Source organism: Paramormyrops kingsleyae, chromosome 16 (genome assembly GCF_048594095.1).
Source record: "Paramormyrops kingsleyae isolate MSU_618 chromosome 16, PKINGS_0.4, whole genome shotgun sequence".
Lineage (NCBI taxonomy): Eukaryota > Metazoa > Chordata > Actinopteri > Osteoglossiformes > Mormyridae > Paramormyrops > Paramormyrops kingsleyae.
In genome coordinates this window covers 30,698,394-30,717,076 of record NC_132812.1, presented here as the reverse complement: position 1 = coordinate 30,717,076, position 18,683 = coordinate 30,698,394, and the positions used below count along the sequence as shown (strand labels likewise).

The 18,683-nt window shown below is 40.9% G+C and overlaps 2 protein-coding genes across 7 annotated transcripts in view; both read left to right on the top strand.

Moving 5' to 3' along the window:
• Positions 1 to 18,683, top strand: part of LOC111850264 (actin remodeling regulator NHS-like) — an 84,960-nt gene that overhangs the window by 9,002 nt on the left and 57,275 nt on the right. The window lies entirely within an intron of this gene.
• On the top strand, positions 2,449 to 4,005 carry LOC140578599 (uncharacterized). Its single transcript, XM_072700187.1, has one exon. The coding sequence runs from the start codon at positions 2,451 to 2,453 to the stop codon at positions 3,189 to 3,191; it is 741 nt and encodes a 246-aa protein (XP_072556288.1). The 5' UTR covers positions 2,449 to 2,450; the 3' UTR covers positions 3,192 to 4,005.

Genomic DNA, 18,683 nt, shown 5'->3' with positions numbered 1-18,683 from the left:
AGACCCTGAGTAATTAACAGAATAATTGCTTGATCACAATTAGGCATAATACTGAATTGCTCTGTTTTTGAGGGAATAACCATGTAAATGAACCATATACATTTAATGGAATATATTTATTTTACATAATTATATATTGTATATATTTATGTAAAAAAATCTTATTTAACCCTATGCGTGTAACAGTTTGTAACTATTAACTGATGCGATTCTCTACATTTTTGTTACAGCTCAATCAACGCTAATTAATTTAGCTGTAAGACAAATTGAGGCTCATGAGGTGGCTTTTCAGAGAGGATACCGGAGAAGCCTCGATTAAGTTGTCAGCTTCTGACGATGTGTTTTGTGGAATTTTGCGTGTGATGTTGCGTCTGGCCATGACTACGGGTGTGATGAGCGTGATACGACGTCCCCCATGTGATGTGGATCCTCCACCTCCTTCTGTTAAGGGAAAAGCCAATAATTCAGCCATTTTTCTGCCTCTCAGTTCCCTCCGTGCTGCTGTGTAAGTCTGTGAGTTTGGCGTGCCTTTCCTTGTTCATTATAGACGTTTCTGTCACTTGTTCCCGCTGTATAGTCACACTAAACACAAAGTAATTCTTTAAAACACATAAGCAGATCCTCTGAGCTGTTCCTTCTGGCCTAAAACCAACCCTTTAGATCTTCCTCTTCATTGCTGTCTTTTCATAAATGCCATAGTTTTCTTCCAATCAATATTTACTGGCAGTTAGTTTAGTTTGCATTTAATCAGTTTCATGCCTTTTCTGCCGTTCATATGTTTAATCTGGTATAATCATTGCTGTATTTGCACAGTGAAAGTATGTGTGTGTGTCTGTGTCTGTGTGTGTACATAATGCACATAACATTTGCCAGTTTAGGCCAATATCCTAATCTTAAGGCATCATTTTCTTTTGTTCGTTTCATTTAACTTCCATCTCATGCTACCTGCGTTGTTGTTCACACAACAAAGGTTACATATAGTTTTGAGTTTTGTAGCATGTAATTGCAGCTACATACTACTATGTAACGCTGCTATGATAGGCCTTCATGACAGAGGCCAGTTTTATTTTTTAATAAAGTCGTTAATCCGAAAACAAACAAATCCGATCTCTGCCATGGCTACGGACCAGCTGCCCACCCATCAACGACTTTTGCAGTTGCTTAGAGCTGGGCAATATATCGATTTTCCATGGTATATCGATATATTTTCAAACCGAGATATAACATGACACAATACCATTTATATCGATATATGTTTTATTGTGTGTTAAAAGCAGTAGTATTCCTTCTTGGTTGTAAACAACCCGAGAGCTTTGGTCGTGACGTTGCACAGACTCCCAGAATTCATAGCTAAAATCAGCCTGTTCGGTAAGCCTCTCACGGGGTAGTTGATGGAGGCAAAGTTATATCACAGTATTTGTTTTATCTTGTTGCAGGGACTGGTTTGCATTTACAGTTGTAAAACACTGACTTTTATTTCCCCACATATTTTTCAGAGACCTTCAACAGTTTCTAAAGGGGATGTTTAAAAAAGACCATAAACTAGTTCAGACTGTGATGAAGTTTTCACTTTATCTATAAACTAATGTATGATACATATACATAGGTTATTAACAGCTACAGTAAATAAAAGCCTAAATAGTTTGAACAGTCTCCTGCTTTCTCTCACATACAGTACGGATGGTATTCTATACACAGACCAATAATTGGCCACTTCTCTTTGGAACAGCAATAGTCCGCTTTTTATGTACGCATGTTGGCACAGGGTAGTGATTACTGTATGCATTTTAATCTGGGCTCATTTCACATTAAAAACAAACTAATTAATTTATGCTTTTATGCATTAATTACTTTAATTATTCTTAAAAAATGCCCCCAAATTTTTTTTAAATGAAACCATTTTTTAGACAGTGGGTGCAAAAGTTGCCCCTCAAATATTATGTTTTAATTTCCAGGCCTAAATGTAACACTTGATCACTGTGCACTGTATGTCTGTGTGACTCTGTGTGAGCTCACTGGCACCTTTCTGTAGAGTCTGCTGATCCCTGGCAACCAGCCTGCCCAAGGTCGGCATCCTGAGAAGGGAGAGAAGAGAGAGAACGGAGAGAAGGGAGAGGAGAGAGAAGAGAGAGAAGGGAGAGGAGAGAGAAGAGAGAGAAGGGAGAGAAGAGAGAGAAGGGAGAGGAGAGAGAGAAGGGAGAGGAGAGAGAAGAGAGAGAAGGGAGAGGAGAGAGAGAAGAGAGAGAACGGAGAGAAGAGAGAGAAGGGAGAGGAGAGAGAAGGGAGAAGAGAGAGAAGAGAGAGAACGGAGAGAAGAGAGAGAAGGGAGAGGGGAGAGAAGGGAGAGGAGGGAGAAAAGAGAGAAGGGAGAGAAGGGAGAAAAGAGAGAGAACGGAGAGAAGGGAGAAGAGAGAGAAGGGAGAGGAGAGAGAAGAGAGAGAAGAGAGACAATGGAGAGAAGGGAGAGGAGGGAGAAAAGAGAGAAGGGAGAAAAGAGAGAGAACGGAGAGAAGGGAGAGGAGAGAGAAGAGAGAGAAGGGAGAGGAGAGAGAAGAGAGAGAAGGGAGAGAAGAGAGAGAAGAGAGAGAAGGGAGAGGAGGGAGAAGAGAGAGAAGGGAGAGGAGAGAGAAGAGAGAGAAGGGAGAGAAGAGAGACAATGGAGAGAAGGGAGAGGAGGGAGAAAAGAGAGAAGGGAGAAAAGAGAGAGAACGGAGAGAAGGGAGAGGAGAGAGAAGAGAGAGAAGGGAGAGGAGAGAGAAGAGAGAGAAGGGAGAGGAGGGAGAAAAGAGAGAAGGGAGAGAAGGGAGAAAAGAGAGAGAACGGAGAGAAGAGAGACAATGGAGAGAAGGGAGAGGAGGGAGAAAAGAGAGAAGGGAGAAAAGAGAGAGAACGGAGAGAAGGGAGAGGAGGGAGAAAAGAGAGAAGGGAGAGGAGAGAGAAGGGAGAGAAGAGAGACAATGGAGAGAAGGGAGAGGAGGGAGAAAAGAGAGAAGGGAGAAAAGAGAGAGAACGGAGAGAAGGGAGAGGAGAGAGAAGAGAGAGAAGGGAGAGGAGAGAGAAGAGAGAGAAGGGAGAGAAGAGAGAGAAGGGAGAGGAGGGAGAAAAGAGAGAAGGGAGAGAAGGGAGAGGAGAGAGAAGAGAGAGAAGGCAGAGAAGAGAGAGAAGGGAGAGAAAATTATTCTTTTTACTAAGTCTTTTTTGTTTCTGTGATCTCTAGCTCAGTAAACTTGTGGTTCGGTTCTTCAGTTTTAAGCTTTGATGGAAGATGGAGGCATCTACCTTCCTCTGGTCCTGATGTCACTTGAGGTGAGGTGACACCTGTTTATTCAGTGGGACTGAGGCAGTAAAAGTTGCCCCCTTGTGTTAAAGGCTTTCTGCCCCAGGGCATCTAACAGATGCGGGCAGACACAGACCCTCCCACCCACCGAACCCAAAGCCCGGGGGCTGATTCAGGTATCTAGGTGTCAGTGTCAGAAGAAGTGGAATAAATTTGACCCGAGGAGACCATAACCCCACCCCCAGTGTGATCCTGCTATCCCAAAATCATATCTGAACCCCAAAGAAAACATTTGGTGTGTAATTTGTATCATTTCTGGGGCTATATGACATCTGATTCCTGTTTTTGTACCAGACAGAGTAAAAACTTGCTGAGTCTTACATGGAAAACCAGATCTCGCAGATATACAGTAATGTGAAAAAGCACACGGAAAATGTTTGAAGCTGTTTATCTGGGTTTCAAGTGTATTTTTTCTCAGAAAAAAATATAGTTACTGATATCTTGTAGGGTGGACGCCACTTTGGTTCCCAAACCTCTTCTCAAGGACGCCTCAGCCATTCATTGTATCTGTTGGATTTCACCACCAGCTCAATAAATAAACTTTATTTGGTAAATAACTCAATGAGGTTTTGATTAGCCAAACAATGTGGTTTAGAGTCTAAAAGTCCATGGGTGTATTGGATGGTTTCTGCAAACAATGGGCTGATTTTAGGTTTTGAAATGGCTAAGCTGGTACACTTTGACAGATATAATAATCCACCAAGATGAACATCATTTAAACACCATCTTCTTTGAGTGCCTAAGACTTTTGCACAGTACTGTATGTATGTATTTTTGCTATGTCAGTATAAGTAAAGGTGTCAGCGAGACACGTTTAGTGGTGACAGTCACAGTCTACAAACCCAGCGGCTTTTCAGTGCTGCACCAGTATCCCAGAACTGCCGCATGGTCCCACACGGCCTGTGTTGTTTAAAGATAGTGATCGGTTTAGCAGGGCACACATCAAAGCAGGACACACGCTGCTCCTGATGCGACCAGAGCAGCACAGCAGGCAGTGGGGAGAGGTGAGTCAGCTCCGGAGCGGCACTCCTGCTCATACTGTCACTTACTACACACCTGAATTCCGGCTTCCTGGCAGTTTCCTTTGTGTCAGTATTTTTTCAGGATATAATGCTCAGTGTCACCCGTTGTTTTAGAAATGTTGAGCTTTCTACTAAAACTGAGTCATGTGCTTTTATAATGACCCTTATGACCTCTCATTGTGGTCTCAGTGTACGACGTCAAACATGTTCTGTCCCTGTGACACCAGTCAAGTGGAACCGGGCTCAGAAATCATTCTACCATTTTAATTTCATTGTCAGTTTCTGTTAATTCAGTGAGAGTTTTGTAAAATGGCACAACGTGTAAAACACTCATTATTTACCCACCTGCTAGATTCTATAATTGATTATTATAGAAATTGTGTTAGATTCAAAAAGACCTGTATTTTCAGGATTAGGTTAAAAATTCTACTCTTGGTGTTTAAAGCTTTTAATGGGTTGGTCCCATTGAGTTACTTCGATTCCTGGGTCACTGCCATTTTCCTGTCGTGGCATTTTTGTGGCTTTTGTTTGTGTACTTTATAAATCAATTGACTGATTGATTGATTGGCTGATTGATTGACTGATTGAAATAGAGACATGTCTTTTTGTCTGTTATTGTCATTTTAAGCTTTAATGCACGCCATCAGAAAGCCAAGCATCAAACCTACCCTAGGGAGATTATATGAGATGTTTATGGGGACTTAGATTAAGACCAAAAGTTTTACAGCTTACCTTGATACGTCTTCACTCCTGAGATGTTTTCCTCCCCTTTCAGCGTAATGCTTATGACTCTTAATTGTGTTGCAGAGTCCCAACACTATTTCCCTACGTGAAGCACGAGTTGTTCACACTCAAAAGGACTGAAGTCACATTTCTTTTCCTGGAAAGTTGTCATCCATTCAGAATATTGATTGGAATGCCTGATTAAGAGAATAACTGAATACTCATACCGAATAAGTCATTCAAGTTTCCATCAGCTTGGCTGAGATGAATCGTCCAAGAGCTGAGATGACTTGTGTAACAAAGATGAGAATAGATTCCAACAAAGAATGCCTCCATTCATGGACAGGATGAGTTATTGCCATTGCAGGGCGGCTTTAAAAACAAATAAGGTCATCCCAGTGTGTTGGGTATATTGGTTTCCTAATAAACTCCAGCTGACCCTGGCTGTCTGCCAAATACAACACTTCTACAGCTACCTGTACCCGCCCCCCCGCCCCCACCTCAGATCCCATGTCCTGGAAACAAATCAGTCAGATTTCATTGGCTGGCCATAAGTGCAAGTACCTCGTGCTGGAGCTCTGGAGCTGTACAAATTACCCATCGCTGAGAAGCTGATAGCTCACTCTGCCCGTATTGGCCGACGTGTGGAAAATGGAGGAATATACCTCCTGGCATAATTATACAAGTAGATTGATAGTGAAGTGATCATGAAGTAAATTTTGATAATGTAATAACTTATCAATAATGTGATAAAATTTCAGAAACAAAAATTAAATAAGTTATTGCATTATTGGCTCATTATTACATTATTGGCTGGTGTAGCAGATAAACCTTATATCTACCATTAATGTAATAAAAATTATTATATTACAGTTATCACATTATTGGCTGCTACATACAATAACTTTGTCAAATCTTTTGTCATATATTTGCTCTTTAATCGATTCAAGTGGACTTTAGTGTCCTACCATCCATATACACTGGGGCCCCGTATAGCAGGGGAGTTAGGGTGATTCCAAGGGCCCCTGAGTGACTTGATCTGGGTTGGGGGCCCGATATAAAGTGCCTTCATGGGGCCCAAAATCTTTAGCAGCAGCCCTGCATATACATGTATGCAGTGGCATGAGATTCAGATTCACAATACTTTTATTAACCCGAAGGGATTCGCTTAAAATAGTGACACGATTACCATTTCCAGTAGACTTAGCATTCAGTCTACACAAACAAAAAACGTCATGGTTAGAGACAGCACGGCTTCTAAACTAGATATAGTATTAACTTTAAAATGCAAACAAATAAATAAATAAATAAAGTTTAAAACACAGAAAGGTCACAAAGTAGTCATAACATATTGTGGCTAGGCCTGCGCAAATTAGATAATGTTAACGATAATTTTAAAAAGTGCATAAACCCAAGGGCATTGCAAGAAATCTCTTGACAGCCCACACCTACAATGCAGCAATACTTGGACCAAAATTTGTCTGCAAATGCCAGGAAGCAAATTGCTTCTATGCGAAGCTTTTCTGTGTGAAACATATTTCATGTAATACTCAGCTCAACCCATTGACAACTGTCTTAAAACAATATTAACAATATTTTAAGTATTAAGCATTGTGTTCACCTGTCATCCAGAATCACAGCAAGCCTCCACCTGGAAACACAGAGTGGGAATCTCTAAACAATCAAAGGGCAGCAATTTACCTAAATGACTTTTTATGGACTTCAAGAGGAAACAGCTGGAGAGAACTCTACATAGACAAATGCAGAGGCAGGAATTGAACCCACAACCCTCAGGGTGTGCTATAATACATAGGCACAATTTGCCTTGTGAGTTGTTTCTTGCTTTTGCTGTTGGGAATGTGTATGCTCTGTTATTTTCAGCATCAATGCTAGAGTAAAAGTTTCTAAACACATACTCAAGGTTAAGTGTAGTTTCGTAGTGGATAATGCCGTTTGGACCCTGACTGCTCATAGCCTTCCTGTCCCATTCCGCCTCACAGCTGATGCACTTCAGGGTTTTGACAGTCCTTTTAATGTTTGATGCACTTTGGGTTTTTTATTTTACTGCAGATACAGCATGGCTGTCCAGGACTGGCCCTCAGAGGACCTGAGTTCTAAGGAACCCCTATGCTGGGTTCCATGTCCAATGCAGGCTCATAACCTTGTATTCTATTACAGGATCCAAAATCGTACTATATCACATATTAGAAGATCAGTATAATAATTCTCCATGCAAAGTAAACAATCATAAACTTCCTAATCACTCATTTTTTTTCACAGACATGTTATTTTAACAAATAACAGTCGCCTTGATCTCAAAAAGAATGAACGAGACATAATTCCTTTTACTATATAAATAAAAAAAATCAAATACTCTTGGTTTCTATTTTATTATCTATGGTGAAATTAATTTGATTTGTAAAATAATAGGGATACATCATTGTTTTATTATTTTTGGAATAGCCATAAAAATATGGACTTTTTTTTGAAAGAGGACAGAATTACTGCAGTAATTTATCTCATTCAAGGTGCTTCAGCTGGAAATTGTGAATGTGATGGTGTGTTTGAAACCTCGCTGACGTACTGTCAGTGTGTGCAAGGTGTGTGTTTTATGTGGTGTGATTCCAAAGAGTGGTTCCTAATGACTGTAGCCCTGTTTGGATAAGCAATAATAACACAAGAGAGTAGTAAACTCCCCATACATTAATATACTCCCAGCTAAGGAGAACCGTGTAACTCGCGGGTGTTTTTATTATATAGATTATATTGCATTCTAAAGGTTGACTGGTAGCTGCTGATGATTTTTTTCTGAATTACAGATTGGGATTTGTGTTATTATGTCATAGCTTAAACCATAAGAAAAGTAAAAATGATTAGCATTATAAGTTTTGGCTTGATGATTTACAGGGCGATCCTTATATTCAGTCTTTTATCGATGCATCTACGGCCTATGATTGCATTGGCATTCTGCTTGATGCCAGAAACTATTTAGGTAGATCTGGGAGTTTAAAAGATTAAACTGTCTTTTCATGTTTATTCCTTGTCCGGATCCCGCAACGTTATTTAACACACAAGTCTTTGCAATGTCTATGCAGTCATTTTAAGATGCTCAGTCAGTTTTTTATGCCTATTCTATTTATCCCAGACCTCAAATTTTCATTTAAGACACTTATTTATATTTTAAAATCATTACAGATTGTTATGTCAGTCTATCTTACATGTAAATAATTATGAAGAAAATATATTTCTTCAGTGTTTGTAAACTAATTGGGAAATTTGTGTATATTTAATGTTGAATTTTGAGCCATTGCAAGATATTATTTCCAATATATTAGTAGTATTCTCATTGTAAAATTGACACATTGACTAAACAATTGAAGTAGCTTAGACCAATCAGATGATTCTAGGTCTGTACTTCGGGTAAAATGTAATTTAGAATATAAGGCGGAAAAACACACTGGTCGGAAGACCCTTGCAAAGGTAGCTATCCGGGGGAGATTTGGTTGATCCGTATTCCCTGGTGAGGGGATATCCTTCCTTGGTCCAGTCAGTTCCTGTCTCACTGCTGACTATTGTGCTTTATTGTTTACATGCCCTAGATACAACACAGTAAATCCACCTTTAATGTTCTGCGGCTCTAAAATATATCCAGCTCTGTTTCTGAGATCAAGCCTATCTTCATCACTGTCAGAAGAAATGTCTGGGGTGGTTCTGAAGTGAATGGAGAGGTGCGGATTAAATGGGAGGGGTCATCATCAGCAGCCGCCTGCATAACACCAACTCAGCGAGCTTTCTGCAAATATCTGGATTGTTTTCCACTTCTCCGTGCTGTTATACAAGATGAAGGCAAACCGTACGTCGACAGGGTGCATTTTGGGATTTCAGGCCTCATTAATGTCAAACTTGCATTCAGAAGTAATTTATATTTAACATCAAGAATCTGAGTTGCAGGGGGATGTGGCACCAGCTGTCCAGTGCGTCATAACCTGCTTTCCCCTAAAAACTACACTGCACCTGTTACAGTCACAGGCTTATTTAGTGAGAACTGTTGATCTTACTATCTCTCCTCTCCAGTCGGTTGAAGTGACGTGTAATTCTTCTGCGTAGGCATGTTTCATCTCTGCTCTGATGTGATTTTAATGCTCCAAATAACGTCAGACGCCTCTGCTGGGATCCCCAGGCGGAGATTCCAAGGTCAGCATTCAAGCAGCACTGAAAATTTCCCCCTGTTCCGTCTCGTGAAGAATCCCATGTTTGTGTCTGGCCTGCCCCGCACCCCCAGCCCCCCTGCAAAGGGTGTTGTGGTGCAGATGCAGAGACCCAGCATCAAATGAAGAGATGCATGACAGCCTTACTGCAGAGGCTCTTTATTAACATTTTTGTTGAGTTAGTTGAAGTTTCGTTCAGTAATATTTTTTCTGGTGTTTCGTCATCCGTTGAAAGCCTGATAGAAACATACAATTATAAAAACCCCGAAAACCCAATTTTGTCTGTCTGTCTCTCTGTCTATATATCTGCCTCATAAGAATTCTTTATGTCAAAGCTCTCACAGAGTAGGGGTTTTGCATCATGCTGTAGGGCATCCCCGTCTTTGAGGTTGGAAACCTAGCTGTTTTGGTGCAGCTTTGCGTGCAGTTGATATTCGACACCTGAAGACCCCGATTTCTGAAAGTCCAACCCTCTGCCCTTCAAACCTCCATCTCAGACTGCTGGCCAGGGACCACAGTCACATCTACTTAATCACCCTGAGGTCACCATAGGTCGAGCCTTTGTGACCTTCTAAATGCTCCGAATTAGTGTGTTTTGACTCTTATTGTACCATAACTTTGTAATCAATATTGTAAAACAAATTATTACATATTACATATTTATATTTTTTTATTACAGGAAGTACTTCCACTATCACTACTACTGATATTTGTTCATTCCTCCTTTTTGAAAACAGTATAGCAAATCTTCTTAAAAACAACTAGCAGTGTGGTGTATTGTGAAGTGGCTGAATGATAAAAAATACAGGTGTGAAGAGGAGCAAAGAAAATAACATGTCATTCGTTTGTTTCCTCCAAACAAAATTCAATATAATAAAAAAATGACAGAACGTAGTATAATACAGGAAAATGTGGTTTTGGGGAACTTGAGGTTGTGTTTCCAGTTTCTGCTCTGTGTTCCTGGTTCTGCTCTGTGTTCCTGGTTCTGCTCTATGTTTCTGGTTCTGCTCTATGTTAGGAGTATATTGTTTGGACAAGTTGAGCACCGAAGTAATATAGAGTTTTGAGAATATGCCTGTTTAACATTCACTGTTCAGTTAAGGTAAGAGTTTTGAGTGGCATTTGGCTTTAATTTTGGTGCTCTGCTTTTATTTGCAATCTGTCCCGTGTTTTTTAATGAATGTGCCCTCTTGCCAGAAAATGATTTTCTGTTCTTTTTTGAAGTTCTCCGGCTATTTTGGAGGGAAACCTGACCGTGACCAAACGCTGCATTGGTGTGGGTTTGTGTCATGATGGGGAAAATATCAGATCGGTCTGGCGGATTTGTGGCAGAACTTGCAGTGGCTACATTCTCAGTCGAAGGTTGAATGATGTCTGAAATGGAGAAGTGAAGCCTGAATCCTGCACTCAGGCCAGGATCAGAGCCAGCTTTTCTCCAGCCAACCAACCATTGTGGTACCATGGAAAGATCAAAGCAAAGAAGAGGGAAAAACCTTTGCTAGATCCACAGTTTTCAAGTCATAAATACTACATTAGCGTAATAAAATGCGGTTGTGGATTTGAGCTGGTAACTTTCCAGTAGGTTGCTTTGGTATTTTTTTATGGAGCTAAACAGAATGTTGCATTTCGCTCTAGGGAATCTTGTGCTGTTGCAAATGTTGTAGGGTGGGCACAGAGAGTGTAGCATTGAGCTGCTGACGTGTCCTTCACTGGTGCAGCGTTGACTGAATGACGTTATTTATGATCCAGCTACATTAACATTGAAATGCCAAAGCCTCGGGGGCCCTGGAGCGCCATCTAACTCTGCTGCACATTTTACGGGGACTTCACAAGACCTTACCTTCATCAACACGCCTAACAGGAAAAACATTCCTAAATATATTATGAATATAAATTTTAATAATCACATCTGTTAAATTTACATGTACCCCAATAGCGCATATTTTTTTCTCTCTGTCTTTGGGGGAATGATTCTGTTTCAGAAGAGTTATTAACAGAACAAGGCAAAACAGCTGAGGATTGAGGTCATGGGACAAAGTTACTCTTTCTATGTATCGTTTAATAAGTCTGATTAAACCAAAGTATTGTTTCACATGCATAGTCGACATTAATATTGCAGTTCACTGAAGCCTTTCGGCAAATTTCTCTTCGGGAAAAAAAAATCCATAACTGCTTATCCAGTAGAAGGTACTGTAGCAGAAAGCCTGGAGTCTGTCCCAGGGCACACAGCAGAAACTCTGGATGGGATCAGACGTTAATTTAAAGGCACCAGTTCACTTGACCGCATGCTTTTGAGTTGCGGGTTGGGACTGTGACTGGTTGGGATTTTAACTCTGGAAGTGAGAGGCTGTAGTGCTCTTCTCTGCTGTAAGAATGGCTTTCCAGATGTCCACAAAATCCTATTTCTGTGTCATCTGCCAGTGACACATTGACAGTTCCTTATAATGAAACAGAATGAAACGTTTTTCACCTTGTACTCGTGATTATGGCACCCTACTGCAGCATTTCACTCATATGCCCAGACAGTGAGAGTCGAATCTCCCAAAGCCTCAGCTTTTCGGGTGCCCACGGTGCTGTTTTCTTCAGACGGTTGCCGATGAGTGATGGAAGAAGAAAGCAGTGTAGGTGACACTTCTGTGTGACGGATTTATCTAAGGGGTTTGTGAAACCGAGCTTTAACTCCGAAGGCTTTATGTGGACGGTCATTAACTTCTAAAAGCAGCACAATGCACTTTCGCTTCCTCCCTCCTGTTCATGTCAGCAGACAGAACAGGGAGCCTTTGGTTAATCAGCGAGCAGTCTTAAGCAATGCAGTGGTGAATTATTCACTCGGTGGGAAGTCCAAACCCGCTTTGGGCTTCAATTTGGAAGCACCACCAGGTAATGAAGCAATAATGTTTATCCTGAATTTGGGAAATTTGATGGAACCAGCCATAGCTACTGATTTATAAATGCGATTGGTTTTAAATATAAATTGGTTTTAAATGCTCGGAAAACAAAATTCACGGTCTTCTCAAAAGGTCGTTCACAACAGCTTAATGATGTTAGGATTCTCACGAGTGATGGTAAATCCATTAAAAGGGTGCCCTCATACAAGTATCTGGGTGGATGGATAGATTACATTAGCTAAATTAGTGTGGAAAATGAAAGTGAAGACTGGTTTTTATTTTAGAAATAAACATTGCCTCACTTTCAGTGCCAAGAAAAAGAATTGTGGAAGCTACTTTGTTGCCTGTGATTGATTATGGCGACATATTGCATCTGCATGCATCCTCCTTCGCTTTGGTCCTGATTCAGTGTCTCATGCATCACTGCATTTCCTTACTAATGCAAAGTCACTTACTCATCATTGCCTTCTTTATGATTGGGTGGGCTGGGCGTCTTTGACCACTCGCAGAAAACAGCACTGGTATATTTTTATCCATGAAGCAATACTGGGTAAATTAGCAGCTAACCTACTCTGCCTTAGCTCAGGTAGTCTACGCTCCTCCAAGTGGTCACTTACACATACTGTAACCTGGGTTTTGACCAACCTGCATTTTCTTTCTATGCACCATGGACATGGAATGATGTGCAGAATGACCTAAAATTAACCAAATTTGTTTCCATTGATAAATTTAAGAGCATCATGAAGAATTTGGCAAAGGAGACATGTAGTTGTTTTTTCTTGAGAGGTCAGTATGTTTAAATAGCTGTCTAATATATGGATTTTTTTTATATCTAATTATATATGTCGTATTTTAACATGTCGTAAGTTTGTACGGCTGCTACCTCGGCCAGGTCTCTCTTGCCAAAGAGATTTTTAATCTCAGTGGGACTTCCTGGTAAAATGAGGGTAAAATAAATAATAAATAAATAAAATAATAATGCGATCTGTGATTAATGGCCTGTCAGACGGCAGTTTAATTAAAACTATAATGTCAGACAGGAGCCTATTTTACACATTTAATAACAAACACATGGTCAGTTTTGTCCAGTTCTAGAGTACCTGTGTAGTAATACTACTCCTTCGATGTTAGTATGCACTATGGTCCTGTGTTACAGCCCTTTACAAAAGACACAGCTTTAAAGCCGTCTTTAAAACAGCATTAATCCACTCCAGTGGAAGTGAGACTCTTCTCCACACCGCAATGGACAAGCTAGCAGGAATTCTTTTTAACCTATTTAGCTAATGCAACTTGCATTTTTGCAAAAGCAGGGTCAGACAATCCCTGAAGCAACTGGGATTCATGGGTCTTGCTCAGAAGCTCAATGGTGAAATCACTCTGCCGAGTCCAGGATTTGGACTAGCAACCTTCCGATCACAGTTACATTGGCTTAACCCATCGAACCACACACCACCTGGTCTGTCACGAATGGGACGTGTGGGTGGTCTAACCTGGCAGCTAGAGGGGTCAGTTAAAATAGCAGTGCATAGATGACACAGAAGGGCTATGAAAAATATAAAATAAATATGACCTGTACACCTCACATTTCATTAGGTATTCAATGTGACCAAAATTTGATACTTACAATGCTGTGCAAAAGCTTTAAAAAAAAAAAAACGATTCTTTTTAAATTGGTTTTTCTTGTAAAACTGTAGCTTTATGTCTGTCAGAGTGTTCCACCTTAGCTAATTAAAAGCATCTCGGACCAACCACAGCATTTATCATCCAACAGAAACTCTTTATATTATTACTGTTTATTTGTATATAATGCAATGATAAATTGTGTCTGTCTGGGCAAATATATACTTAGTGGCCAGTTAAATAGCTTTAAACTTTATTTTCTTTGGCAGCCTAAGACTTTTGCACAGTACTCTTTGTTAATGGTAACTACACTGAATTCATATGCCTTGTAAATGTAGGTGCATCTGTGGGTCTGTGGGCCAGGGGGTAGGCTACAGTACCTCAGTAGCACCTTTGGGGATGACACAATGGATGCTGCATGGCCAGCGAGGAACCCAAAAGACAATAGTGCAAATTCTGATTTATGACCCGGCTGCTAATTGTTGACCCTGCACCTTAAATGTGGATGATTTCATTTCATTGTTATCAGCTCTAAAAATAACAGCTGATTCCTGGGAGTAATTCTTTATTTCCTAACTATGTGCTCGTGGGAGTTTTACTTACACAGTAATGCTCGGAAGCCAGAGGGAACAATGATTGGTTCAGAGAGATAACCAATCAAATTTTAGAGGAGGTGTGCCCAAGCAACTAGAGAAGGGAGGACCAAAACATCTGATTGGTTGGTTCCGCCTCCTCTAGTTGCTTGGGCACACCTCTTCTACAATCTCATTGGTTGTCTCTCTGAACCAATCATTGTTCCTTCAGCCCTCAGGACATTTTTGTGTAAAATGCATTTTTTAGCTAAATATCAATCCAAAGTAGGGCTATAATACCTTATCATAAAGTTCAGGAAAACACTGTGTGGGACGTGAACGTGCAAAGTTGAATGGAATGAAGTGGAAACAGATGCGAAGATCTGGAGCGTCCCAATGTCTGCGCCAAGGTGACAGATTGGAAAAGCTTAAAGGAACCATCCTAACCCAATCGATTACCTAAATGAGAATCTTACAATGTATGAGAATCTTGGATCTGGAATCTAACTGGGCAACGGAAGGGGAAGGCAATGTCCCGTTGATTACAGAGATCTTTAACAGTGTGTATAGTCCCACATTTGCAGTACCAGTTAAAGTAGTACATGACTTCCTAGGGACCTAACTTCTGGGCAATAAGAGGTTAAGCAGACCCTCATTGCCTCCTACTTGGACGCTTGAGTCTTTTAAAGAAAGATATCAGTAGCTGCAACAGTTTTACATATAAATAAAACGTTGCCCTTTCAGATGTTGTCAGTAAATAGTTTAATAAATAGTTTTATAAATAATTTAAATGATTGAGTATTGAGTAAATAGCCTCATTAATGAAAAATTCCCAGTGATCTCTGGCAAAAGAGTTGCCAGTAAGTGAAATTCTTTTGATGTGTAAGGCTGCACAGTTACTTGAAAAGTTCTTAAGATATCTAAAATGGCAGAAAAATATATGTAATTAGCTTTCTTTGTTAGCAAATACAGCTAATCTATGCCATGTGTGAAAATGTCCTAAGGCAACATGCTTTACACGACTTTCCAGTTGTCCTGCTGCAATCCAGTTAATAATTATGCTATAGTGGTTCATAGCTGGACATGTTTCAGCAAATCATGGACCTATAATGCTAATAATTAATGTAGATCCTAATAATTCATCAGCTGGTAGTAAGGACACTTAAAGACTTGTTAGCTTCTGAACAGATTCTGACGGTTTTTTTTCAATGGGATATGTTAGTTACCTTTGTAAATCAAAGTTGATTGTAAGGACTGCTGGTGAAGTTGAAATGTCTCATAAATCGACCCTTTTTTGCACTTTAGTCTCGACAGTTCAGCCTCGTTTTACACTGAAGCAGAATTTTTTTTACATCTGCAGCCCTTGTCAGAATCCAGCAGGATAAATTCCTTTTGGGCAGAGTTCAGCTCAAACCACTGTACGTGTTTCGGAAACAGACTGCTTTCCAAGGCAAATTATGTAAAACACCAGACATCCATTCTGGGAGCTGGAGCCACTGAGGCCATGCTGTGGATCAAGCTGACCAGAGTGGATATTTTGTTTTTTAATTCTTTATGACGACAGGGCTCTGCTCTGTGCATGTGGACTTTGCATGTTCCCCCCGTGTTGCACAGGTTCTCTACCCACAGTCTGAAGGCACTAAGGTACCTGGTATTTCTGAATTGCCCTTCTAGCATCCTATGCAGTTGTCTGCCCCCCAACCTTGATCAGAATAATGATCAGTTAGAAGATGGATGGATGGATGGATGGATGAAGACAGGAGTGCATCACAAATCAGGGCCAGTTCCATTGTTAGTCTATGAGAGGGAGGACTGGCCATGTGATGGTCTGTAATTAGCTGTCAGAGGTGCGTAATTCAGGTCCAGATAGTAAAAGTCTAGACCAAGATTTTGTTTCAACCAACCAGTTGACATAAACAGTCACAGTCACAGAGTACTCAACTGGTTGGTTGAAACAAAATCCCGGTCTGGACTTTTACTCTCTGGACCTGAATTACCCAACTCTGTTAGCTATACCTGCCATTGTTGACCCTCTCACTCTCCTCATGTCCTCATGGGACTGGGGATGTATTGGCTCTCTGATGGGGAAGGGAGGTTGTCCATATACCCAGTGGGGGCTGAGATTTGTACCATGTTAGTAGCACTGAGATAGTTCCTTGTTTGGCGTGCTGGACAAAGACATGTGTCCTCCAAGTCATCTGGTCTCATTTTGCCTTGGAGGACGTGAAAATGGGGGGATGAATGCGATGGACTGCTCTGGCCAAGAGGACCAAGATAGGCCTTTCTCCCGACCAAAAGTTTACTGTTTAATACATTCCTCACCTTGTGTTATATACAGTTACTTTGACTTTTTTATTGTGACATAACTCATGTGTGCAACAGCTCTGGAGAGACAGAACAGCAGGCGACAGATACATGCTGGATTTGCTGCTATTGGCTGGTGAACTAATCTACTCGGCAGCGGGTAAAGGAAGCTTTATTTTTGTGCCAGGGGGTGGAGGACGCTAACTTTGCCGGGACACAGATAACAGGTTTGAAGTTCTGTCTGAAAGCAGTGTCTCTTATGGTTGTGGGTATATAGGGGAATGGGATTAAATGAGAAACACTTGAATCTGCTTGGATAACAGGACATTGTCACCTGATTTCACCTCATCTTGGTTGTACCTGCCCCCTTCCACCATCTTACGTTGTAAAGTGTTGCTTACTCTAGGACCCATTGAAGAATCACTTGTTAGAGCAAAGGAAATTGTCCTGCTTCATAACAAATCCAGTCCTCTGTGTGACAGAACAGTTCCTCTCTCCGTCATGTGAGGTGACCAGCCAATGAAAGTCCCTGTGAAACTTTCCCCACTCATGAACTCTAAAAGACCCCCCCCCCCTTTCCTTTTGTGATCAGTATTCCCACACCTCCACAGCTATGGCACGTCAAATAGGGTGAACGTGATGCTTCTGCTGATAAATTTCATGCAAAAAAAACAAAAAAACACATTATTTTATAGTAACAGCTATTCACACTTGCGATTCATGGTACCACTACCATGGCACGGAGCTACAGTAGGTTTCAGTTTGAGAAACTCCCGTTGTGACCGTTCAGTTTCTTGTGTTTGTAGAAGTGCACCTCTGGCAGTCCTGGCAGATGTGGTAGGCGTCAGGTACTGTACATTGGAGTGCTTCTTTCCACTTTGCATGTCCCGTCTTACTCTTTTTTTTAGACACACACACATACAGTTGAGTGCAAAACCTGGAGTCTGAGCACAGGGTCAGCCATGTATCCAGCATCCGTTCATGGCTTTGGATTAAGGGCCTTTCTGTGGCTGTTCTGCTTAAAACGGATTCATACCGACAACCTTCTGGTCACAGAAACTGTGGCCTTGCCCCTCAACCTGCACGAAGGCAAATGATCATGCGTGTTTTAGCACAAACGCAGTGACTGACTCTGAATATTGAATGGACTTTATGTTTTCCTGTTCACTGTAGCATGTATCAAACTCCGGCGCAGGAGCACGAGGAATTTTCCCCTGGAATCCCATGTGTCTTTTTTGCGATGGTTCCTGAAGGAGCAGAAGTGGAGTAAAACACCAAGGGCTAAGGGTGTGGGAAGCTTCTTTGCACACTTTGGAAGTCTTACAAGTTAACCTTCTGTTCAGCATTCTCGCCTTCCTGCTTGCGACGGGCTTGAGAGCCGCTCGCTGCGGGCTGTAAATGTGTTGTATGACCCATTTAGTATCACGGCTGAGTTCTGTCTTCAAAGGGGAATTTATGGAGTCTGGCAGGGAGCACAAGAAGCTTAGAACGTGCTGGATGATGCAAACCCTGTTGATTTTATGTGCTAAAAACTCCCATATTGTTCTCTCAGTTCTATGGTTATTAAAAAGAGCACAGCCACTGTCTGAATATGAAATCTTAGTTTAAAAGAGATATGGTTAAATTAACCCCTAAAGATAAACAAGTCTGGATACTGTAAAGGTGCTTTCTTAAAATTATGTGAAAAGAGCTAAAAGAAATTGGTCTTGCAAAGTAAAGGCTATTTAATGAGTACTTTCATTAAGCATATTTATGTGTGTCCACAGATTTTTCTCTTTGATTTTAAAGGATATACAGTGGTACCTCAGTTCTCCAACTCATTAGAACTCGAATTTCTTAAAAGTCGAACCAAGCAGTTTGAAAAAAATGTACCTAGAACTAGATCTGAATCTCAGAAGTCAAACCGTGAACGCCGACCTAAGATAACTTGTACACGCGGGGAAATGAGTCACGCGGCACGTCTCTCAGCGGAAACATACAGTAGGGTATCGCTTCAGTCTAAGCCTCGC

What these genes read in the sequence shown, in the direction of transcription:
- LOC140578599 (XM_072700187.1), top strand. Translation starts at nt 2,451, where the DNA reads ATGGAGAGAAGGGAGAGGAGGGAGAAAAGAGAGAAGGGAGAAAAGAGA.